We start from the raw sequence: 26331 nt of genomic DNA on the forward strand, positions 1-26331 counted from the left end.
ACTTTCCCCTTCAGCAAATTACTAGACCAAAAAATGGTCTTTTATCATATGTAGTGTTTATATAGAAAAAAAATAAATTTTGACGTTAAAATTAGTCTTAGGATCAAATTTTTAATGAGAAAAATATGCCAATTTGAGGACATGCTTTGATTTTTTCAACCCACCACACCTTTCCATGTCAAAAGAAAAATATTTTCTGTTTAATACCTGAGTAGTCAGAAGGTAGTTATTTATTTCCGTTCTAATGATTGTAAAACTTTAAGCAGGTACACAGTGGAATCAGAAGAATTCACCCAAAGCCAGAGGAACTAAGACATGAGTGGTTACGATACAAGACAAAATGTTATTGATAAGACAAAGCCAACCCTACAAGACGATTGAATTGTTTTATTTTTCCCATCAGTGTCCATTATAAAGTAGAATGAGTGGGTGTACACACCTTTTGGTGTTGATTCTTATGTCTCTATCTAATATGGTGTGAGTTCTTTGAGGACACACTGCCCATAGTCCACTCAGAGTCTCAATTTCCTTATCTGCTAAAAGAGGGAGTTCTCAGTGTTTTTAACTTGTTTTAGTCCCAGAATCCCCAGAATCCTCTCTTCAAATGACTTCTAAGGCAACTCTGTGCTTTAGTTCCTTGCACCTCCTTGAAGCCCCTGGGCTCCTCAGTCCAGTTTGGAAACCACCAGACTAGACATCCTCCAAGCTCTCTTCCATTTTAAAATTAGTTTTTTCTCTAACTCTCCCCTGGGTCTTCCACAGTGTATCTCTAGATGCAAAAGCAAGCAGCTGGTGTACAGCTATTATCATTCTAGCTGAGCGGAGTGCTTTCTGTTTTGGTGTTGCCTGCTCCTGCTTCCTGGAAGGGCTGAGGGTCCTGGAAGGGCTGAGGGTCCTGGCAGCCCCTGGGCCACCACCGTGGGTGCCAGCTCTTCTTGGAAAGTAACAACAGGTGCGGTGTCTGTTAACTTAGCGATGTGGTATCTGTATGAGGTAAGTGCTGCTTTGATTCCAGCACTTGAGCAATTTGCACTGTTTTGCAAAACTGGCACTTGGTGTCCAGCCCCTCAACACTATGCCAGGCTTGGCAGAGAGAACATCAGAGTGGCTGCCAGGATACCAGGCTCACCCTTCTCTGGTTTCCCCCGAAGCAGGAAGGGGACCAGAATGGATTAGCTAGAAGACAATCAGCAACTTTATATTGCCAAGCTCACCCTGCCAGCATCTCCAGGACATGATCCTGTTATGGGAATGTCCCCTCTTGTGAACCTTTGTATGTCAGCTCCCGGGGGCGTAGGAAACCCATTTGGCCACATCTGCCATGAAGTGAAAGTCTCCTTTCTCCCTTTCCAGAGGCAGCTACTGTTTGGTGAATATTTGTCATGTTCTTTTCCCATACATTTATATACATATAGTCATGGTTTTTAGAACATAAAAAACTTGTTCTGTGTTCTACATGCTCATCACTCCCTACGCTTCCTTATGTGCCTTATGCTTCAGCCTCACCAGCCTTTTCTGCGTGATACAGGCTTGTGACATGGTTAGCATGCTGCCCTGCCGGCACCTGGGAAGCAGCAAGCGTGTGCTAACTGTTTGTAGTAGCAGTGATGGTGGCGTAGGCACATGCTTCTCTCACTCTCTCCCTCTCTCCTCCCTCTTCTCCCTTTCTCAAGCAATCTGGGGTTTCTTTGAATTCCTTCCAGCCTCTTATTCTTAGTTTTTGCCTCTTCCATCACCACCCTCTGAGTCCAGTTCTTTGCTTTCATCTCACTCCTCCAATGGCACAGATATAGTGCTGATCACAATGGATGGGAGCCGAGTGCATATGATTGCACTTTCGGAGGCATATGGCAGTTTTTAAAGGGAATAGATTGGACACTTAACAACCTTGCTCTTAATATATTAAGTATTTTGTAGACAAAATTTTAGAGCTAACGGGGGACCAGAGAGGTCACTTGGTACTGTTCCTTCATTTTGTGGGCAGGGAACCTGAAGTCCAAAGAGTAAGTGAGTGTCCAGGATTCCCTGGCTGCCGGGAGTGAATCCGAGTCTTCTAGGGCTGTCACCATAGAGGGTAGACGATCAGGAGAGTCTGTTTCTCAGAGCAGTTGTTTTAAATGTAATATTCATGATATGCATTCATGAAACATTTTTATAATAATAAAAATTTTTACTTAGGAGCAAAAGGGGAGTATTTTATCAATTCCAAAGTGACTCTCTCTTTAAATGTAGGCATTTAAAATCCCAGCTATTTGTGGCAAAGGCCTCTGCTTAAATCCGTGTTGGAAGAAGCCATCCGAAGAAGACAGCAGAAAGCATGTGGGTGTGGTCCCAGAGGAGAGGATCACTGTTAAGGGAATGGGCAAGTTTTACCACGCACAGTGCCTGTCACTTAGGTCATCCTCCCAGCCTGGTCCCTGAACTAATACCTGAATGCTAAGGAGATTCTATGTAAGAGCTTTTCACTCAAGGATGGCAAATTTCCACACTGGAGGGTATGTCAAAGCTTGTGGTGGCAGATCACCATCTGTGGGCTCTGCAGCAACAGGAAACCATGGCCTTGAACAGACTGGCAAGCATCTTCAACGTGGCCTTGCCTTAGAGCAGGCCAGCTTAGGACCAGCTTCACAGGAACAGAGGCCCCTTTGCAGCAGGGTCCCATCTCAGCCTGAGCTAGAGGAAAAGGGCGGCACCACATGGTGCCTGAGAGTACCGAGTTCATGAGTGCACATGAGGTACACCTTGGGGATCCCACACAGAGCTGAAAAGAGAAGAATGATAACTGACATTTAGAGAACCTTGCTTGTCTCTTCTGGCAAACATGGGTAATGACACTTGCCTCATAAAGTTATTGTGAAGATTAAATGTGATAAAGAGCATTATGTTACAGTAGGTAACACGTACAGTAGGTAACGTGAGCCCCACTGGTTGGAGGTCACAGTGCTTGGAAGCCACCCCCAGCCTGGTGTGGCATAGAGAAACCTACAGAAGCTCTCTCTCCTACATAGGTCTCTCATCATGCCAGGGGTGTGGTATACAGGCTCAGCTTCAGAGTATATTACCCTCTTGGTTGTCTTTCATCCTGTCAGCTTACTACGTAAGAGAAGGAAAAGTGCTAAAGACAGTGAGGAAACACAAAGGAGTCCTTCATGTCAGCATACAATAAAGAACTACTTGCTGAAAGTACTGGGTGATTGAATCTATAATTTGCATCTTTAACAGAAGTGAGGAAAAAATTAAGATGCATCAGGGCTATAGGGTTTAGTATGTAAATAAACACTTCATAATAATAAACTCTTTGCCATTTCTAAAAATATAAATCTGTTTTCCAATTTTCATTTTAACTGTAACCATCTTTGTAGCCTAGATTGTCGTCTAAGCCAGAGACCACATTGTCCTTTACAGGGAAGGTGTGTCTGTGAAACAGACTCCTTTCTCAGTGGCTGGCTCTTGGTTACCACCACTGCTCAGTGCTGAAGACCTCTCTGTTCTTTTGGCAATTTCCTGCAGTTTTCAGGGCATATTTTTATGTAACGCATCCCTGGATTATACATAATGTTCCCGACTTACCCTTACTTTTTATGACCCTACTGATCAGAGTCCTGTTTTCTGGCATAATTGTTTTCAAAGCATAAATTTAATTTTAATTGAGGGAATGTGATTGTCTCTCGTACGTCTTACAGGTTGCTTTGGCACCCAGAAGCATTTGCCTGTAGAATAGAAATTCATCCACCTGCCATGCTTCCCCTTTAGAGTGGGCAGTCCAAAAGAGTGACAAACTTTATAGCTGACTTTTCGTAACTGTCCGTATTGGTGAAATGTAATTTCTATGCATGCGCATTTTGATAGGCAGTCAATTCTTGTTATCAAGGTAGTTATGTTCTGTAAGTCACCATGAACACTGGATTGGAGTACAGAAGCTTTGCTCCTAGGGCAAATACAGAGTTAGGTTCTTGTGAGCCTTTGGTCACAAGATTTTCATCAACAGATCAATGCATAAAACTTACTTAAGATATATTGTTAAATCACAACATTGAACCCACGGCCAGCAGCAGTAGAACTCACGCCTGAAAGAGGTCTATCTAACACACGTATTTTCTCCATAAGGCACAGCACAGCCTTCTCACGCTTGGGGACACTAGACAGCACTTCAGCACTAGGCTTGGGGGCCATTTTAAATGGCGAAATCATGAACAAAAATGAGAAGAACGTGGCACTAAATAGACTATGACAAGAACACTTGTTTACAGCATCAGAGTGGAAACAAGAAGGCAGAACATCATTTTGTGTCTGTGTGTAGACAACTCAAATCGCAATTTGCATTTTTTTCTGCTCTGCACGTGTTCTCAAAGTGTCCTGGCTACTGATTTTGTGGTTGCAAATAAAGTTTAGGGAGTAGGCAAATTAACAAATACAGAATCTGTGATTAATAAGGATCCACTGCATTTTTGTATATTTGAATATGGAGCGCCAGTTAATCACAGGAATATTTAGTATATAGTTAATAGGCACAGTGCCCAATACCCCATTATAGTAAATACAAATCTCAGTAACACTGAAAATGGTAATTCTAATAGACCGAACATTTTTTACCTGTTAATTTATACCAAAAAGAAAATCTGGTAATGGCTTTTAGAAATATCAAGACCAAAAAGCATAGAAATATTGTTTTTCCACTCAAAGAACAGAAATAAACTGGCCTAGTTATCATTAAATGTACCCCCACAATTCATCTTTCTTTTCTCCTTGCCACCTCACCCCCCACCTCCTTTCCCATGTCTTACTGCTAAAATGGGCTTGGGAAGGAAGTTGGAATCATGCCAAGATGAGCTCAGCAGAGGCTGCTGCAGCCAGTGGCATGAGCAGTGAAACACAGGAGGTTTTCTGCGCTGCTCGGAATATTTATTAGATTTAGTGCTGAAATAGTCTCTGTTGATGAGCAGACCTAATCTGAATTTCAAAGGTACTGAAGACCATGTACATTAGTTTGTTACTCTCTGGCCCCAAGCGCATCACCTTACCTAATGGTTAGGTGCTGAGGGAATTCATTTAATTTCCTAGTAACTAGCCTGGACTTTTGTCAGCAACAATTACTAATTTTAGATTTTATCTCCCCTCCTCTTCAAGTAAAGTAATTTAAATTCTTTCCAGGTAGCATGGAAACAAAAGAACATCACACCTGTTTCTTACTTCAGTCTTGGTCTCAAACATACAGAATCTGATAGACCATTGCCATGAAGTCCAATTGTAAGAAGAGGAGAAGAAAGGAATGGTGTTTGAGGATCAGAAGTTACATGCTGGGGTCGGGGGCTGGGGTTCACATACTCCTGGGATCCAGTAAAACTAGAGATACGTCATCCCCCCAGCTGATCGTGCGGAAGTTGTTTACAAAGGTCCTGCGAAGAAAAGAGTTAAGATAATACACGTGTGCATATTTCTAGAACCTGAAAATATAAAGTGCTAATAAAATGTGATACTGACCCTGATATCAGTTGCCCTACAATAAACCCAGCATATATGGGATTAAAACCATAACACTCTTTCCTTGCTTACTTCCTGGCTTCCTGGCTCCAGAATTCACTATCCTCCATGGAGACAGACACCACCAAGGACAAGCACCTGGATTTACTATCTCCTTGCCGCAAAGAGATACAGGCTGGTGGGAAAGCTGCTGACCAGCAAGGTCATGGGCTCCCTCCTCTCCACAAGTAGTCTCAAGGCCACAGACAGGCTGGTGGGAAAGCTCTGACCAGCAAGGCTGTATGCTCCCCCTCCCCTACCTAAAACTCCAAACAAAAACCCTTCCTTTTAGCTTTTCGGGGAGTTTGGGATTTCAGCGTTAGCTGCCCTCTCTCCTTGTTCAGCACTGTGCAATAATAAAATTCCTACTTTCTTCCACTACACCCAGTGTCAGAGACTGGCTTGCTGAGCAACGGGTGAGCAAACTCACTTCAGGTTCGATATCAAATGTACTTTGAAGTATAGCCACTGGTTTGAACAGTTCTACAGAGGCACAGAGCTACTCTTTTGGCAATATGTAAAGATAGGGATAATTTCATAAAGAAATCTTTAAAATTGAGGTGGGAATAATTTGGAGGTAAAAACAGGCAAACTGTTTTCCCTTTAAACTGTGACAGTAACCCTTATAGTTGTCTGAGCTCCCAGAATAAAGATTTAACAAACTGACCTGAGCTTCAGAAAACGAGACTTTAGGTACCCAAGGGGTTCAACTAAATTGCTCCTCTGAGGTCTTGAGTTTAGCAGCTTGAAAAAAAAAACTGGGGTTGTTTTGGTGACTCGTGTCTAGTGAATAAAAATTTTAGGGAAAAAGTTAGTGTTCTGCATGCTAATATGTCAGGTAATGAGGAAGCTGCAGAAAAAGCTTCCTTTCTTTCACTGAAGGCTTTAGCATGAAAGGTCACCATGGGGGCTGTGCTGGGAGGCTAATCCTGCAGTCAGACACCACCACAGGCAGGCTGTCAGCAGATGCCATGGTGCATCAGAGGAGCGCTCAGGGAGTGCAGGAACTGAAAAGTCAGATAAATGTATTATGTCAAAACAGTTATTTAGAGTACCACGAAGTGATGTCCTCTCACAGCTATTTAAAGGAATTTAAACTTTTTTACTTTTGAGAAACATAATTGAACATATCTCGAATGCTTCAGAATGTCTAGAACTTTAAAAAACTGCTTCAGAATATCTAGGATTTCTAAGGCTTTTGATAGATTTTGAAGAGGTGTAATTTTCCCACCACATGAAATACTTTTTTTCCTAAAACGGCGATAATTAAGCATACTTAGTAATATTTGAAACATTATACCGGAACTCGGAAGAGCTGGCTTTCCTATTTGGCTTTATAAACCTCCAAAAGTTGGCACCTGCCCTCATAAAAGATTTCTTCTGACAGAGCTCTTATCTCTTTGTTTGTGTTTTCCTTTCCCACTTTAACACATTTCTCTTTGCTTCTAGCTGCTCCAGAACGCTGAGCAACAGTAGTCTTCTTGGCAGCCCTTTTCTGTATAGGCTCCCGCTCTATCAGCATGACATGATGACAGCTTTCTGGAAGGGCTATATAATTAGGTGGAATTCTATGGAATAACCAGCTGGTGTCAGGAGGGGAAAAACTGGCAGAAATGTAATGCAGAGACAATTTAAGTATAATTTGCAGATCTGTCACATATCCTACTATTGAATCAAAATGAGAATGGGTGTAAATAGTAGTGTTTTTTAAAAACGTGCCCTCACTTGGCATTCCAGCAAAGCCATCTACACAGTGAATGCCAAAGTTGGGTCTAATTCCATTCGCAGGTGGAGCTCTAGTGCCTTCGTGTGATAGTTTTAATGAGAAGAGAGGTATCAGGATAGTCCTCTTCCCCAGGGGGTTGCTGATGATGAAGCTGCCAAGTAATGTTCTGAACACTTGTAGTTGTCTTAAGTAGCAATTTTATTTTTAAGCGTTGTGAAAAAGGAAAGTATATATGTTTAATAGAAGATTTAAAAGAAGAAAATTAAAATCACTTACCACCAAGGTAGGGTTGTTTTTTTTTTTTAATATAGGTATTCCACTGCATGGTTGACCACAATTTACTTCACCAGTCCTTTATTTTAAGACATTTGGGTTGTTTCCAGTTTCTCACTATCATAAACAATGCTGTGATGAAGAAGCTTGTGGCTCAATCTTTGGGCCCACCATTAATTATTTCAGTAGGACAGATTCCTAGTAGAATAGCTAGATCAAAGGATTAGTAACTGTGTCCTTCGACTTGGTAGTATTTTTTCAACTCTGGAGTCTCTTGTCCATTGTCTACCATATCCCCGGCTCACACCTCTATCAGCTTCCACCTCACACAGAACATATTTGTTTTGCCCATTTCCTTTTTTCTTTCTTTCTTTCTTCTTCTCTTTCTGGAATTGTCTCCATTGCATATGGCCTATCTATAGACCTATCAGAAACCCAGGGACCCTGAGGAGAGAAGATAACAAATTGATAATATACCGTCTCAAGATAACAGTTGACTGTACCTCACTTGTAACATTCACGTGTGTACAGTCCTTGGGTTCTTTGCCAGAGTTTAGTGAACTAAAATGTTCTCCAAAACTGTGGTTAGAGATTTCCTGGCGTCTACCTTCTTCAGAGTGAGAATTAACATACCTTTCAGTTTTTACCTTATAATTCCATCTCACCTTCGAGCCATAAACCTTTTGATAACTAACTTCAACTCACTTTTGGTGACTCATTAGCCTCAAGAGGACTTGATTTTCTGGAAAATTACAGTGAAGCAAAGATGTAAGAGAGAAGTAAATATAATTAACACAGGAAAAGAGGCAGGATACTTTAATGATTTCTTGAAATAGTATTAACAGATTTTCTCCTCCCAATATTTATTGAACATCTCATAGGTATCAATTATATTACATGCTAAATGAACAACCTGGCTGCCTAATACCTTTAAGAAGATAAATTACTAAACATAGTTGATATATTCTTACTAGCCCCAGAAATTGCCTGTGTTGTGAATTAGTAAATGCTAGCTGTTGTACATTATGTACCCTTTTCCACATCTGTATTCAGAGTTTTATAGTTGAGAAAGTCTTCCAAAAATGATCTAGTGAACCTCCTCATTTTGCTATAGAAACATTAGTATCAATCAATGTTTAAGACTTCCATAAGTAAATATTATAAAGCCTACCTTGATAACTCCTTCACTATATAAGAATTCTCTGCAGGGAAATTATATTACTAACTCCCACCTGAAGTTCCCATGCTACCACTGTAAGCTTTTACCTTTTCTTCAGTCATTAGCAGTGTCGAATTTGCTTTTGGGAATGCAAGTTCTCCATATGGTCAGTGTGATTTCCTTATTGTAATTAGAGTATGTTCAGAAGGCATGTGATCACTCACTGAGTGATGAAACATGGAATAGGAGATGACTCAATAAACATTTTAAGGAATGTTTGCAAAGTGTGATTTTCAAATCTGTGTTGAACTTAAATTCCCAGCTTGGTCTCTGCACAACTGTTTTTGCTGACTTGTATTTTGGTATGATGCCATTGGTCCCCACTGCCAGCCTCCATGAAAAACAGCCCAGTGAAACTCATTACTGCATTTACCATCAGGAGGCCCCCTAGAAAAAACCTACCTGCTCTTCACACTAAGAATATTTTATTTCTTCTGAACAATTTTATTTCTTTCTTAAACACAGTCCTAACCAGGTTTCCCTGCTAGAAAATTCAGGCCAAATTGTGGCCCACCCATAATAAGTATGGAAGTGGGGAGGCACCCAAGGCCACTATGTTGCCCAACTCAGGGTGGTGCCATCCATAGTGTATTCTTTGTGAATGGTGCCCCAGAATTGGGCACACAGGAGCCCTTGGTCCTCTGGTATGCACTTTTAAAACCTCATTCTTGATTTCTCCTTTTTTTTCCTCACTTTCTTTATCCGTCTATTCCCCCTCCTATTTTTAGTTTTCGAAATGTTGTATTCTGTGTGTCTTTGTAAGCTGAACTCCTTTGTGGAATAAGGTGCAGTATAAATTAATAACTAAATCACAAGTGCAAACCTGTATTGGTTCATGCTGTTAGTGTCATTATATGCATGCAGTAGCATCATCTTGATCCTTACTCCTGTTAGTGGTTGTTGTTTCAGCTCAAATATATTGGTGTTTGATAAGCTGGTACTTCTGTAAAATCAGAACATGGTATGTAAGCTCCTATTTGAAATGAGAGTCCAATATAGCCATAAACATATGGCTTACATTGTGAAGTGTTCTTGATCCTTTCCCAGGGAATTTGGAAGAAATATACAAGAACATAGGTGCAGTCCTAGGATTCCCGGCCAGATTATTTTCCTAAATTGTATTTTGACATTTCAGATGATTAAGTGTACACATTACACGTCTGCCCAAGTAGGTTTTCCTTTTCAGAAAAAGAACATTTGAAGACAGCTACCCAATGACACAGGTCAGCATTCTTACCTTGCCCTGTATGTATTTAGTCTTCTCAGCCCTCACAATCAGGCAGAAATCCACAGAGCTGTGTGTAGTCATTTTGCTACTGGCCATATATTCCCTGCGTGTTGAGTGAAAATAAGGCATTCGTTTTCCTGGGGTTTTTAAAAGCATATATTTGTGAGTAATTCATTGTAAATCTATGGTTTAGGGAAAAGGACCTTAAAGTTAGAGTCTAAGGATTTTGTGTGTGTGTGTGTGTGTGTGTGTGTGTGTGTGTGTAAGATTGGCCCTGAGCTAACATCTGTCGCCAATCTTCCTCTTTTTGCTTCAGGAAGGTTGTCCCTGAGCTAACATCTGTGCCAGTTTCCTCTATTTTTCATGTGGGACACTACCACAGCATGGTTTGATGAGCACTGTGTAGGTCTGCACTGGGGATCCGAACCCATGAACCCTGGGCCACCGAAGCGGAATGTGCGAACATAACCACTACACCACCAGGCCAGCCCCAGAAGGATTCATTATTAAATCTCACCTGTGTCACTAACTGTGACTTTGAGCAAATCATATAACTTAACAGATGGTCAGTTTCCTTGTGTATAAGATGCATGATACTGATGGCTGCCCTGCCTGCCTCACAGGGTTACTGTGAAACTCGGATAAGATAATGGGTGTACTCTGGAAACTATAACAGCTATTAGAACGTCATTTCCCCAATCTGGGAGAAAATTAGATCATAATAACAGATAGCAAAGACACTATTATTTGGTTCAAACGCTATCCACTCTGCTCGAATTTTAGCTCCCTCAAATGTTTCCCAGATGGTCCTGGGAGTCAGCTGGGATTGTTGAACACATGGCTTGGGGATGAATCATCTTGGATCCCTTACGGGAGTTCGTGTTCCTTCTCTGTGGGTCACTGCAGTGGGCTTTCCATTGCTGCTCACGCAGCCAGTGCTCACTAAATCCTTGGCCTGAGGTCCGTGATCCAACTAATGTCCTCACCAAAGGGACATACAGTCATCCCTGTGCTTACCACTCTTGACAGCAGTCGGCTGAGAAGTTCTCTCCTATATCTTCTCTCAGAGATCTCAAAATGGAGACAGTGCCCTTCACACCTGGTTGGACTTATTAGGACACTCATTGCGGAGGAGCATCAGTGGGATGGCTGAGATGGAGATGTTCTCCTGCGCCGTACTCGAAGGTTTCCGCCCCACAGCTGGCGCACGTTATTTAAGGTTGCTGCAGAGATTGCGAGCTGAGTGGTCCAGTGCTGATGTAAGCTTTAGGAAGCCTCTGGCTGTTTTGAATTCTAACCATACTGTGACTGTGTTTGAGGATCATTGACAGCTGGGCTGTCATGGCTAACGACTGGACAGCTGTCTCCCAGTAACTGGGGGTGCCAGGAAACTGGTTACCTCAGAGAAGTTTAGAGAAAACGGAAATGAATACAGATACAAGGTTTTCAGAGACCAGTTGGGCAGATAATGGTGCTGTTCTTTGTTCCATAAACTACATAAAGCAGTGGTTTTTCCTGGCTCTTTTTGTAGCATCCTGCCTTAGGAATCAGCTGTGATGAGCTGGAGAGTTTCTGGTCCTCGTCATTATGCTCTGATAAGAATTTCCCCCTGACACATCGATCATTTGGGGCATGAAAGAGACCTGTATAACCTGTACACCACAACTCTGCCCCAGAAAATGAAATCTCCCCCAGGGGAAGTTTAGATGCCGCTACCTGGAACTGGGGGCACTTATTTTAGAACCTCGCACACATGGCAAGCATATTTTTTTAATTTAGGTCAAGCTGATTGGGAGGATGGACCTGATAGAGATTATAGGCTTGATGAATTAAGGCCCCCATTGTCCCTATCTTCATACTTGCTCTGGTTTCCTGCCTTCCAACTATGGCACTATACAGTATACTCCAAAACAAGTATGGCGCACAGCTATACTCTCTCAACCACCTAATTTTGTCCTGAAAGGTTGTATATTTGAAAAACTGTTGCAGACCTAACCAGTAATTCTGTTTCCATTGACTTTGTCTTTCAATCTCAGTAGAGCAAAAGTTAAAGATTTATTATTCTCCTTTTTGTTAATATTTAATTCATTGATAAGGAAAATGGGTGGTATTCTGTGATATAGTACAAATTTGAGGAAAGGGTTATTCCTAGAAATATTTTTGAAATCAAACCAACCAGTATGTATTGAGTATTAACATAGTAGATAAAAATGCTGTTCTGGCCAAGAGCAGAACTTCCAATGATTAGCTTTGCTGGAATTTTCATCTTGTGGATGGTTAAGGAAGAATGAATTCTGTTATGGCATTTAATTTTGACTTTCAAGGGAGGACTAATTGATGAGAACATTGAGGAAAAGTAACTAGATCATCTTAGAGTTTCTAATAATCAAGGAAAGGAATACAAGCTCTTCAAGGCATTGAGTTCGAGTTTTGAGAAAGTGATTAAATAAAAAATAAACCATAATCTCAATTTTTTTATGCCTAGGCAAAAGAAAGGATATATTATAGGAAGGGAAATGTCAACATCAGGGTGAGAACAGAGGAGAATGAGCCACTAATTGAAAGGATATAGGAGTATCTCATAGAACCCAAGGTCAGGAAGTATACTTGATTGAACCAGAAAGCGAACAGTTGAGAACCAAAGTCATATGCTCTTTCTCTGTGAGGGTTCATGGACTCTCATCTCTACTTCTCTCTTTCTCTGCTTCTCCATTAAACTAGCTGTCCAGCCCTTGCCTCTCAAGATCATTCAAAAGCCTCATAGAAACCAATTAGGGTCTTGGAAGCCTGAAGCACAGGGCGAGGGCCTCAGATTGGCCCAGCTTGGACAAGTCTTCCCTGCTAGTCCATTCTGCTGGACTAGGGATGACAACATGTGGTCTCCCCTCCTCAGTAAACTGCTGCTGAAGGAGCCTCTTAGAGAAGGGGATCTGGGCAGGACTGTGATGGGCAGCTTTCAGAGAAGCAGAAGACTTTCCGGACATGCAAACCAGATGGTATCTGCCAAAGGTAACCAAAAAACCAATTATTTTCAAATCTATTTGGAGTAAAATAAAGAAAAAGCAATGTGTAGACACATTATTAGGGCATATTATATAATTTTAACATATGAGAGAAAACAGACGTGCAATATTTCTTGTTTCCTTCTTAGCTTTCTGCAGAAGTGATTTCTCCACATTGAAAGTTTTATAACCAACATGTTAAGAGGGAATTAAATTCACATATAATGAGCATAGAATAAGAAAGCACCTAAGTACATTAAATTTCTTGAGTACCTTTAAGCCTCTTATAGCACTAGATATTGAGGAACTTACCAGATGAGTTTGAGAGGAAGTGCTGTCAGTAATCTAGTGGTATTGTGAAGGAGAGATTTTAGGAAACTGGAGGTGGGAAAATATTGCCTTATATTTTCCAAAGGAAAGAGAGAAAGTTTAGTTCCGGAAGCCTGACACTGATACGTTGTTAAGATCCTAGGAGGGATCATTTATGCATTAAAAAGTAGCTGTCACTAGGTGCCAGCATGGGTCTATGAAAAGAAGTCAAACCAAACTAGTAACATGTCTAAAAAAAGACCTGCGCTTACGCTAGTGGACCAGGAGACTGTGTGATACCTAATACATCTTGATTTAACAGGATATTTGAGTCAAGTCTTCAAATCCCTGGGGACAAGATAAAGAAATGTAGTGTGAATGATAGTGCGCTTAGATGAAGTTGATGAATGGAGTGTTAGCAGCCTCTCAAGGGTTGCACATAACTTTAAAGCACTGCTTTTGACCTTCTCATATTCATCCATAGAAACAGTGGGTACAGTTTTCAACATAGAAAACTGGGAGGAGGGATGGTTATATACACCAATTGACAAAATCATCAAAGGGAGCAGAACCTGCTGGAGCGTGCACCTAAACCAGCAATATAAAATGCAGTAAATGTAAACATAGTATTTTATGATGAGTTCAATTGCAGAAATACAGAATGAAAGACATTGGGCCTAGCAGTAATTTGGGGAGAAAAGTTTTAGGGATTTATAAGCTAGTAATATGATATGATTGCCAAAAAAAAAAAAAATACAGTGCCAATGTAATTTAAAATTATATTTATAAAGGAATTGTATCTAGATTAAGTGTTGTAATATTACCCCCTTATGTTGGTTAGTCCACATTTGAATTATTATAGCACTCTTTCCTGGGAAATACATTGACAAAGTGAAGCACATCCAGAGAATGGTGATTAGGAAGTTTATGAATTTCTTTGATGCTTAGATTCTTTGTTTCGCTCTGTGTAATGCACTGTGAGGAATAAAGTCCACCATGGCGTGTTCTCAAGGAGCTTACTTTGTATCATTCCAAAGTGCAGAGAATCTGAATACTTGAGTGTAATCCACTCCCCCCAATCTGTTGAGTTTGAGTGAGTGGGTTTAACAGTGATAATTCTCCTTTCATTGAAAATGTATATTGGTTTCTGAATGCTAAGTTAAATTTTATATTCTACATTACTAATTTATTCAGCCATGAGATGTCAGCACTGTTTTATGTAAATTGTAAACATTTTTTCACTTCCTTTTGTCATGGGAATGAGCAGGAGAGGTTTTAGATGGAGGCAGGAAAGGTTTTCAATTTATTTAAAAATAAAAGCAAATAGTTAAAAAAAATCATTGTTTCCCAAACTGAGGATTTGTTTCCTATGCCTAAAGAATCTTCCCTTATTAGATTTGGACTGCTCGCAGAATTAAAGAAAGAGAATCAAAAATGACTTTCTTGAAACTCTCAGGGAATGAGCTAGAAGTAAGATACAGTCTTTAAAAAGGGCAAGATGAGTAATTTTCACACACAAATACACAGGCTCGTGCACACACATTCACACATTACTGTAGGTTAAGGATAGTATGTATGGATTGCAGGGACTTCCAGCCTAAAAATGTTAAGTTTTTCATAGTCTCCTGAATTGGATATTGTTGATGGATAAAATCTACTACATAAAGGCTTTATATCAAACTACAGATGTTAAAAACATAGTTGGTACAAAAAGAATGCAAGTAAATTGTTAACAAGCATTTCATTTTTGGTTTTGAAATGTACTTTTTTTTTCCCCCCTCCAAAGCCCCAGTGCATGGTTGTATATCGTAGTTGTAAGTTGTTCTAGTTCTTCTATTTGAATTGCCGCCACAGCATAGCAACTGACAGACTAGTAGTGTGGTTCCATGACCCGGAACCGAACTTGGCCATTGAAGTGGTGAGAGTGCCAAGCTTTAACCACTCGGCCATCAGGGCTGGCTCGAAATCTACTTTTTTAAGTTATAGAGAAGTCACTATGAAAATCCCTTATTCCCATCTTTTCTTCTGATACAAGGAACCTGGCCCACATAGCTACTGTGAAAATATTCTGAAAATTGCTTTAAGAATAACCCTATAGCTGGGACCAGCCCTGTGGCCAAGTGGTTAATTTCGTGCACTCCGTCCAGGGTTTTGCTGGTTCAGATCCTGGGCACGGACATGATACCACTCATTGGGCCACACTGAGGTGGCGTCCCACATGCCACAACTGGAAGGACCCACAACTAGGATATACAACTGTGAACTGGGGGGCTTTGGGGAGAGGAAGCAGGAAAAAAAAAAAGATTGGCAACAGTTAGCTCAGGTGCTAATCTTTAAAAAAAAAAAAAAAGAATAACTGTATAGCTTTAATCATTGCAAACCAGTAATCTGAGCAGTTCTGTGACAGAGCTAAGCCCTGCTGTCCTTGATGTTAGAGGGTTTTCAAGTTCTCTTGGAAAATGAGGTGCCAGAGAGCAGAAATTAATCAGAAATCTATAACAAAACCCATCCATTTAATTGTGGCACTCTTTTTTCAGGTGTCCTTCCTCCTTATTAGAACTTATTACAAATTCTATGCCAGTAAAATGAGAGAAGTGATGCAAAATAGGGGGTTTTACCTCAATACCATAGGTGCTTCTTTCAATACTAAGACTTAACAGCAAAGCTTTGTATATTAAAAGCATTTCTTCTGTGTGCTCCACTCAGTGGCTTTGTCTTACAGTGGAAAATCAGAAAAGCTGTCAAAGAGCTAAACTTTCTCATGAACCTGCATGCAGTCTGATGTAGCAAATAATAGCTTGTAGTTAAAAGTAACCCAATCTGGGGCCGACCTCTTGGCCCAGTGGTTAAGTTCGTGCACTCTGCTTTGGCAGCCCAGGGTTTTGACTGTTCGGATCTTGGGCGTGGACATGGCACCGCTCATCAGGCCATGCTGAGGCGGCGTCCCACATAGCACAACCAGAGGAACTAACAGCTAGAATATACAGCTATGTACTGGGGGGCTTTGCAGAGAAGAAGAAGAAAAAGAAAAAAGATTGGCAACAGATGTTAGCTCAGGTGCAAATCTTTAAAAAAAAAAAAAAAGTAACCCAATCTATGTTGGCTTAAATCTCCTCTGGGCTAGTGTCCAGTCAGCCTGAGTTCAGGCTCCCTTTCTGGGCTGTTTCTGTTCTCCAGAGGATATTGTCTCTTCCCTTTCCTTCTTCTACAGCATCCAGGTGACAGAAAGGTCATGTATCCTTGAGGTGTTGTGGGTAGTTCTGGACTGCTTACCCTCCGTCTCTGCCACCTACTCCTGGCTCTGAGTGAGGTGCACCCTGTCTTCCCAGGTGTATTGACCTCTTCTCATCTGCTGCTGAAGGAACCCCTGCTGCAGTAACTTCTGGTCAGTTCTCCTGCTGCCCTCGGGACTGGTGGTCCCTTCCCATGCCTGCCCCACTTTGGGGACTCATCTCCACTTTGGCTTTCACTGGTGCCGTGGATCCTCTGAACCCCGAGGGCCAGTCTCTGGCTTAAGCCTTCTAGCCCTTAAGCTTTGCTGCACGTCATCTTACCCCTTCCCATGGTGACTCCTAACTGGCCCCTGGATCTTAACTCTCAGCTACCTTACATGTTCCCACGTGTAAAGCATGTGGAAACTTCTAGGCTCTCTTGGCTCCATACTAGAGCCAAGGGAGACTGCAAAGAAGAGGTGGGGAAGGGAATTGTCCTTCACCCTCCCTGCCTAAATACACTTTAACATTATCTCTGTTCCGTGCTATAGCCACCCCATGGTAGGTAATCTCCTGAAGTTTGGAAATGGAGGCTAAGCACAAGTCCCTTCCTCTATCTGCTTTTATTCTGTGCTGTCATCTTGTTGCCCCAAGATTTTCTATCTCTCCCCACTAGAAGAGCTTCTATTTCCCCTTTCTGCAGAAGAGGGAAGTCCGCTCCTGCACCTGCCATATATGGACTGACTTGTTCTTGAGGGTACCTGAAAACAGAGGAAGATTGTGGGGTGGAGAGTGGACATTATTGAGAGAAGAAAATACATCAAGAGGCATTTCAAAAATATCCCCAAAGCAATTCAATAATTATCTATGGAGTAGCTATTATGTGTTAGATGGTAGTGAGAAAAACAGATGAGATTCCTGTCCCTAATGAGCTTCCAGCCTTGAGCATTTTGTAGGAGAGATTCCTAGCAAGGGCACAGAAATGTATGCATAAGGATGATCATTGTAACATTATTTGTGGAATCAGCTGAAATGTTCATAAATAATAAGGAAATAGTTAAATAAATTATAGAACAGCAGCTATACTATGGAATGTTATGCAATAGTTAAAAAGCATTAGATAATAAAATAAATCTATACATACCCACATGGAAGAAGCATCTATATATACTCATCTGAATCCATTTGTATATACATACAAACATTTGTGTGTCTCATGAGTATAAAAAAAATCTAAATAATATACAACCATTAACAGTGATTTCCCCTGGGAGGGGAGATTTGACATAATTGGGAAGAGTTAAGGGAGGGCACTTCATCTTTACTTTATAAACTTCTATATAGCTTGAATTTTGTACAAAAAAATTGTGTACTGCTTTTGTAATTTTTAAGACAAAGAAAATAGGAAAAATATCCACCAAGAGTTGTTACTGGTACACAATCTAGTTTACATCTTTGGAGTTATTTACAAATTGTAGATAGGTCAGAGGAGATGGAAAAATTGGACCACATAATCTACTCCAGCTCGCTTGTCCCCTTGTCCCATGTAAGAATGCAAGGTAGCATGTCCAGACCTTCAGACTGTCACCACATTGTGTTCCCCAGAACAAGGAAGGTGTCCCTCATGGACCATCTCTCTTATCTTTGCTCTACCCTCTTCCTCTCCTCCTTCAGTCCCTCTATGTTGTCAGTTCTTCCGTCTCCCACTCAAAGTGCTTATCTGGCTTGTTTCCACGAGTTGTCATCCTTTGCCTTAGAAAGCAGCAAGTCCCAAATCCCCTTCATGTCTTAGATATTGTCACCAATTCTGGTGTCTATTGTAAATCAAAATCGTCTTTCCTAAAGAGTTCTGCTGCTTTAAGCCCAGTGGTTAGTCTCAGAGGGAGAAAACTGTTGCCTGAGTCTCCATCCGGGTTCCAGTGTGCTTTGGGGATTATTATCCTTAGACAGACCTGCTCAGGTTGCTTTCTCTCCAGAAACACTCAAAACGTGTTCTTTCAAGATCTGCATTGCTCCACTATTGTATTTTTTAACTTGTTATTGCAAAAGAGCATTTGGTCCCTCTCAACTTTGAGTTATTCTAGAAATCCCTCCTTGTTTAACTTGTTGCTGAAACTGTTGCCATGCCCCCACCATTCCTTCCCCATTCCTGGGTTTATCTCCTGGCTGCAAAGCACTAGGAAGAGAGAGAGGGAAGAGGGCTCCCATCACATGACAATACAGGTGCCTTGTATTAAATTGATATTCAGTGTCAATATCAATTCTTAGCCATTCATGGATAGGTATAGCTAGTATTTTTTTCTTTTATGTTTAACAAGATTTCTTGGGGCCGGCCCTGTGGCCGAGTGGTTAAGTTCTTGCACTCCGCTTTGGTAGCCCAGGGTTTCACTGGTTTGGATTCTGGGCGCGGACATGGCACTGCTCATCAGGCCATCCCACATGCACAGCTAGAAGGATCTACAACTAAAATATACAACTAGGTACTGGGGGGATTTGGGGAGAAAAAGCAAAACAAAAAAAAAAGATTGGCAACCGTTGTTAGCTCAGGTGCCAACTTTAAAAAAAAAGATTTCTTATAAACTCAAGATAGCCTAGGTTTATTTACTGACTTCATTACTTACTAGCTGTGTGATCTTAGGCAAATCATTCATCTCTAAGCCTCAGTCCCCTCATCTGTAAAATGGGGACATTAATAGTACTAACCTCATAGAGGTGTTGGGTGTGGTGTGGGTGTTGGTCAAAGTAAAGCACATAGAATTGTGCCTGGCTCATAATAAGTATATGCTGTTATTTGCTGTGGTACCGTGAATGCCCTTCTTTGTAACTTTTTCTCTTTAACTTATGTTTATTTTTCATGTTTTAATTATACCTTCCAAAGACATAAATCTTCGATCTGTTCATTTTTAAGTTCTCATGATATCTGAATCATATGCGCGCCATTCATTCTTGTGGTTTCATCTTTTTCTCCCTGCTCCCTCCCCGCTTCTTTGTCTCTACTTTTTTTTAATCATCCTTCTGGTCCCACTCATCAGGGCTCCAGGAGGCCTTCCTGACCACACATCTTGAGGCTGAGGTCCACCAGATATTTGCACCCTGTTTTCCCCACCGACACACTCATAGAAAGTACAGATATTTGCTCCGTGTCTCGCTTACCCTATAGGACCTTGGGCTTCATAAGGGCAGAGACCATATCTGTCTCCCTCAGTGCTCCAGCTCTAGTGCCCAGCACAGAGCATGGGCATAGTCGGTACCTAATACTCATTTAATAAGAAAATGAAGATAGAAGAAATAAGATGAAATGGATGACCAGACTCAGTCTGCATTTCTACAAAAATAACCTCTAAGAACATAGACAATTTTGAAAGAAAAATAAACAGCAGGAGAAAAGGTTGTTTCCATCTATATTGGGCCAGGTCCTATTTTAGATAATGTAGATAATGGTTACTATTCTAAATGCTGGTATAGGTTATCAAGCTGATAATGTTAATTATTGTTTTTGTGGTTTTAAGTTTAATCTTGGGGAGAAACTTATTTACTACTTCATGAAAAGCTTTGGGATAAAAAAACAAAAACAAAACCTTTCCCTCCCACTTATTAAGGAGAAGGTAATAGGCTCTAAATGCTGGTTCTGAAAACTAGCTCCTGCAGAAAGATCGTGGGTCTCAAATCGTTCTCATTAGTCTGTGTTGTTACTGTCTTGTTCTTCTCTCATACCACAGAAGAAAATGTGTGTGTGCGTACATATACATATGTGTATACACAGACATATAATTAGCATATATATAGAAGATATGTATCATGCTTCTGTGAATCTCTCTGAACCTTCCCTGGCTCTGTGAGTCTTCATCAGGCGCTGTTTTGAATTTCCTTCCGATTAGAACAAGGCTTCTAGCAACTTTCTTCCTGCTGCAGTTGTTTAAATAGTTTTGTATAAAATAGCTAATGATCCTTCTTTAGCCAATCTAGTAATTCTAAACATTATTAGAGCTTTGTTTTTTCATTCAACAGTTGAATGCCTGCTATATGCCACAGTTCACCCTAATTTTTTTTCTTTTCTGAATGTTATAGCCTTGTTAGAACAGAAGAGCTTTCAAACAGTTAGACAGTGGTTTGTTCACAGCAAATGAAAAAAATCCCTTGCACCAGAGGCTCAAGTTTTAAAAATGAAAATAAACTAAGTCATGAAAGAAAACCCTGATAGCTGTAAATAATATCTTAATCATCCCCAACTGAGAAGCATAAATTCACAAATTAGTTCTCTTTGTCACACAGTAAGTGCCAGTTGGTTAGGAAGTGGCTTTGTCTGTGAGTAACTTCATCTCATAGCAGCTTCTCTCTTCTATCTTGTGTTTCTGTTAAAATATAAAAGGTTATATGTCATTCCATTGCCTTAGTTAAGTCAATAATATGTAATCCAGCCAGAAAGCATAATTATAGTATGTGTGGAACCAAGCAGTATAGGTTACCTCTAAATAAATATGATGAAATTTTCCTTTTGCAGATGCAAGTATTGGCATTATGATGAAAACCTGCTCACTTCCAGCATTGTCATCGTTTTCCATAATGAAGGATGGTCAACCCTCATGAGAACGGTCCACAGTGTAATTAAAAGGACGCCAAGGAAATATTTAGCAGAAATTGTGTTAATTGATGACTTCAGTAATAAAGGTAATAGTTATAGAATTGACATTTTATCTATAAAATAAGTTAATTATGTGTAATTGCAAAACTGATTTCAAAATCGTCTTTAAAAACTAATAATTAGCATCTGTTGATAGCATATATTATCAGGAAGTGGGCACTGTGCCAAGCATTGTATATTAATTATTTTGTTTAATCCTGACAGAAATCCTTGTGATGGATATTGCTATTATCTCCATTTTGCACTTGGGGCTCAGAGATGCTAAGTAACTTGTCAGCAATCAGAGGTAGTAATTAACAGCTAGATCCCAATCTACAGGCACATAAGTTTGTGTATTGAACCACTGTCTTATACTATACCAATTCTTCGGGCCTTGGGTTTTGCAAAATTTCAGTCATAGAGGTAATTTATTGAAAGACTGAGAGAATGCAATTGCCTTTATATTGTAATTCTACCTGAAACTCCATCCAGAGTTGTCAGACTGAAATCCGTATACCTATTGAATAGCCTGTATTTTGCATTTGAATGAGAATGCAAATATTGAATTTGACCAGAAACCATGGACTACTTTTATTCATAATAGAAATTATCTACTAAAGCTTATTTTGTCCTATGTTTGATTTAGGATACTAAATAAAAGGAAATTGTTTTATTTTTATTCTTTTTAAGGAGCCAGCTATTACAGCATTTAGGGAGGCATTGGTTAGTCTTGGTTCATTCTGGTGAGAGAGATTGAGCAGTGAATTTTCCAGATAAGCGGGTTTGTTAAGTTAACATTCTTTTCTTTCTTTTTTTTCTTTCTTTTTTTTTAATTCTAGAAAAGGAATTAATTTTTTTTAATTGCAGTAACATTGGATTATAACATTATATAGCTTTCGGATGTACATCATAATATATTTTGAATTCTGTGTAGATTACATCATGTTCACCACCCGAACACTAATTACAGTCCATCCCCTCACATGTGAGCCTAATCACCCTTTTTGCCCTCCCCCTTCCCCTCTGGTAACCACCAATCCATTCTCCGTTGCTATGTGTTTGTTTGTCGTTTTTATCTTCTACTTATGAGTGAGATCATACGGTATTTGATTTTCTCCCTCTGACTTATTTCACTCAGCATAATACCCTCAAGGTCCATCCATGTTGTCACAAATGGCTGGATTTCGTCATTTCTTATGGCTGAGTAGTAGTCCATCGTGTATAAACACCACATCTTCTTTATCCATTCGTCCCTTGATGGGCACCTAGGTTGCTTCCAAGTCTTGGCTATTGTGAATAATGCTGCAGTGAACATAGGGGTGCAAGTATCTTTATGCCTTGGTGTTTTCAAGTTCTTTGGATAAATACCCAGCAGTGGGATAGCTGGATCATATGGTAGATCTATTCTTAATTTTCTGAGGATACTCCATACTGCTTTCCAACATTTTTTTCTTTAAATAGATCCATTATTGTAAGCTGAATATATCTTCTTAATAACATAAATATCAAGATAGGTAATGCCACAGCTCAGACCTCACATAAGCATGCTGAATAAAAAAAATGTAATTGTGCTGCTGAAACCCAGATCTGAGTATTTATTTATTCTTCTTTGCTTGTCACAAAACTGAATTAAAACCTTTGAAAAGTAACCAAGGAGCTCAGACTACTCAGTAGCAACAGAATATTTGCTTTTTGGCCAAGAAGTTCTACAGAGAATTTTTGTGTACAAGTAGTGATGCAACTGAATATAATGTTTAGAAGTGAAGACAGAACATGGGTAGCATGAAAATACCATTCAGAATAGCTTTATAAAAGCTTCCTCCAAAACTTAATTTAGAACTCCTGCAGTCTGGATAAACCTCTGCTGTTTTTACGAGGACATAACCGGAATCTTGATCTTGTACACATGTCGGCATGGAGAAGAAGTAGAAATATGGCCTATTTCCTTTCCCCCTCATCTTTGTGCACTAATCACTTTTTTCAACTAATCATTTTTAACTACACTAGAGAACGTTTGGCTTTAAAATTTTTAGTCATCTCAAATGCCTTTAGCTTAAACATCTCTTGGTTGCAATTTTCTATGACAGGAGTGTTTTCATTAAGAATACTATTCCTGTCTCAAAATAAATATTTGAAAATATGTTTTAACGTGATATTGTTGGTACAACAATATTTTAGATTTAGAAAAATCTAAATCTACAAAAAGAACTGAGAATTCCCACGGCTATGATTGTACTTGTTTTAAGAACCCCTATGTTATTAATACAAGTAAAAGCTTAGCATTAAAAAAAAAAGTGAAGACCCACCAAAAGGTGTTTGCCATTATAAAATCTTGCTTTCTTGCTTGGCCCAAGAAAGAGAGAACAAAATTTTGGACTTAAGTTTTCTGTCCACTTTGCTTTCATTGTTTTGTGATCAGTGCTTCTGTTGTCACAAATCTCTTATGTTCAGACTCTTGTAACACACTATAACAGCAGTCACTCACAGGGGCAGCTTTGCTGGCAGCCTTAGGAGAGACGTTTGTTGGGGCTATCCTTGAACAGAGGGCTTTGATTAATTTTCCCAATTTCAAGACACCTTAAAATCAGTCAGTCCCATCCTCAGTAAAAGTATATACTGTTTGGTAAATCTGACTTGAATGAAAATTTGGTTTGTTCTTTCCCCAATATATTCAGAAAGTAAAACTTTGAGTTATAATTTTCTTTTAAAGATGAAATACTTTACTAATATAAAACCTCACAGAGGAGCTGGCTGCTCATAACACTTGGGTTTCTGGAAATTACAATGTCCTCTCTTAACAAGGTTCTGGAGCACACTTGGCTACAGGTGAGCATCAGCCCGCTGAGGCTCAGTGGGGTGAGGGAAAATGCAAGTCCCTACTCTCAGTGGCTTCTAACAGCAAAGGTTATACTATTCTCTCACTTATTATACATGTCCCTGAGGGTCAGGCTCAGCTGGCAGAGCAGCCTGATTGTGGACACTGCCTGCCTTGAGGCAAACGGGAAGAAGAGGTTTGGTAATGTATTAGTGAGCTCTTAACGCTTCTGCTCAAAAGTGCCCCACATCATTCCCCCCATCTCATTGGCCACAGCAAGCCACATGGCCCAGGCTGCCGTCAGTGGGTTGGATAATCACCCCCAAGGAGCGGGGTGAATATTTTGGACAGTAATACAGACTACCACAGTGCGAGATCCCAAAGAAGCAGAAGTCATCTGAGTCACCAACTTCATCTGAGTCACCAACTTCCCTTTTGGGAGCCTCTTAACTAAGACTCTAAATTTGAAGAACCAGCCATCAACTCATTGCTGGCTATAATGATTTATTTTAGATTTATTTAGATTGCATATCCAAAAGAGTACCTAATGAAATTCAGAAGGGGCTTTAAAAAACTTAGGACTGTATAGAGCTTAAAAAAAAAAAAAAAAAAAAGGAAGGTAAGAGCTTTTTTAAGAAAAAGTTACATCGAAGGGAAAATTACCTAGATTTTCAGAGTGAAAAAATAGAATTCAGCATAAGAATTTTACTTATAATTTTCATTAAAACTGGTTGCCAAAATAGAAAAAGGAAAACTTTTTTCTTCTCTATTTTGAATACCCATGTGTGGGTGTCTTGCTAATTATAAGCTCCCTAAAAGTAAAGTATTAAGTGTACAGTCTGATTTGCCCATTTAACCACCAGCTCATCACGAAATACAGCTATTTTTGTTTGTTTTTGTATTAATGGTCCAAAGTTTTAAACAATTTTAAAATAATATTTATGTCTCCAAGAAACATCTTTAAGGATCCGGGAGCTAGTTGTGGCTGTGATGTGCCAATTTCATAGGCTCACAGTGATGTAAACAAAAACTGTTCTCTTGCAACTGGGAAGCCAAGATGGAAACTTTGGCTGATGTATCTTGTTTTTGTAACACCAAATTTCCTCTACCAAATTGCAAATATATGTCTATTATTTATTATATAAAATATTATATTTATTATATAAATATGTAAATATTTATAAATATATACATACATACATATAGACATATGAACACTTGTTGATACTTAAAATAGAAAATGGGATCTTTTGATTGTTACTTGCTAACTTGATGGCAACTCTATTCATCACACCAAGACTCAAGCTTCGACATTGGTTGTAGTTGGAGAGAGATGGACCAGAACAAATGTTCACTATACTCTGTGTGAATTCCAGTGAAGTCATATAATGTTGTTTATAGGCAATATATCTTCAGAAATCTTGAACCATTGCTTCTGCCAAAATCAAACAAAATATTGTGCCTGAAAGCTTTTAGATATGATATTAACATGTGAATCTGTTTTAAGTTTTCTTGTCAATTGGCAATAGTTAGCATTTATTTAATGTTTAGAGGGATATTTGATAATTCTCAGGCTAACCACTTCTCTGTAGGCATATTAAGCTCAAAATTTAACTCAAATAATCACTTCACCTTGCTTCCCTAAAGATGAACTGTTCAACCTGATGAGTGTAAAATTATTGACTATCCAAAGTACCTGTTGCCTATCCTTGTTTCTTGAGAAAAATAATAGTTTAATTGGTTTATATACATAAATGTAATTTATAATGTTGACTGAATTTTTTTATTCATAGAACACTTAAAGGAAAAATTAGATGACTATATTAAGCTGTGGAATGGCCTAGTGAAGGTATTTCGAAATGAGAGAAGAGAAGGTTTAATTCAAGCACGAAGTATTGGTGCCCAGAAGGCTAAACTTGGGCAGGTAAGAAACATTTGATATCTACAGTGTCAGCATTTTGGATTTGGTAACCAATAGATCATATGGATTTTTAAGTACCCTTCACTTTTCTTACTTTTTTAATTGAAATGAAAATGATGGCTTAAACAGATAATTTATGTCAAAATTGACTCTGATGATAATTTATATTAGCATCTAATTTTCAATTGTGAGAGATATGTGATGTCCCATATATGAGGAGAGTTCTTTACCTTGCCTCTTTTTTTTAAAGGTTTTGATATACCTTGATGCTCATTGTGAGGTGGCAGTTAACTGGTATGCACCACTCATTGCTCCCATATCTAAGGACAGGTAACATTACCTTGCTTTTTTTCTTTCCTGGTTGAAAAGTAAACTTCATCCTAGAAGGACAAATGATATTCTCATTCTTCTGATTCCAGTTCCATTCAGTGTATCAAGTGCTGTGTTTTGAGTCTTATTTTTCAGCTAGTTGTTTCCTTGGGTGG

General features: G+C 39.6%; 1 protein-coding gene across 2 annotated transcripts in view; it reads left to right on the plus strand.

Moving 5' to 3' along the window:
- Positions 1 to 26331, plus strand: part of GALNT7 (polypeptide N-acetylgalactosaminyltransferase 7) — a 136901-nt gene that overhangs the window by 89377 nt on the left and 21193 nt on the right. For both annotated transcript variants that reach the window (XM_046657282.1, XM_046657281.1), the window contains exons 3-5: positions 20991 to 21157; positions 25719 to 25849; positions 26097 to 26176. In XM_046657282.1, the coding sequence (XP_046513238.1) occupies positions 20991 to 21157; positions 25719 to 25849; positions 26097 to 26176 (378 nt within the window). The remainder of the gene's footprint in view (positions 1 to 20990; positions 21158 to 25718; positions 25850 to 26096; positions 26177 to 26331) is intronic.

Source organism: Equus quagga, chromosome 3 (assembly GCF_021613505.1).
Source record: "Equus quagga isolate Etosha38 chromosome 3, UCLA_HA_Equagga_1.0, whole genome shotgun sequence".
Lineage (NCBI taxonomy): Eukaryota > Metazoa > Chordata > Mammalia > Perissodactyla > Equidae > Equus > Equus quagga.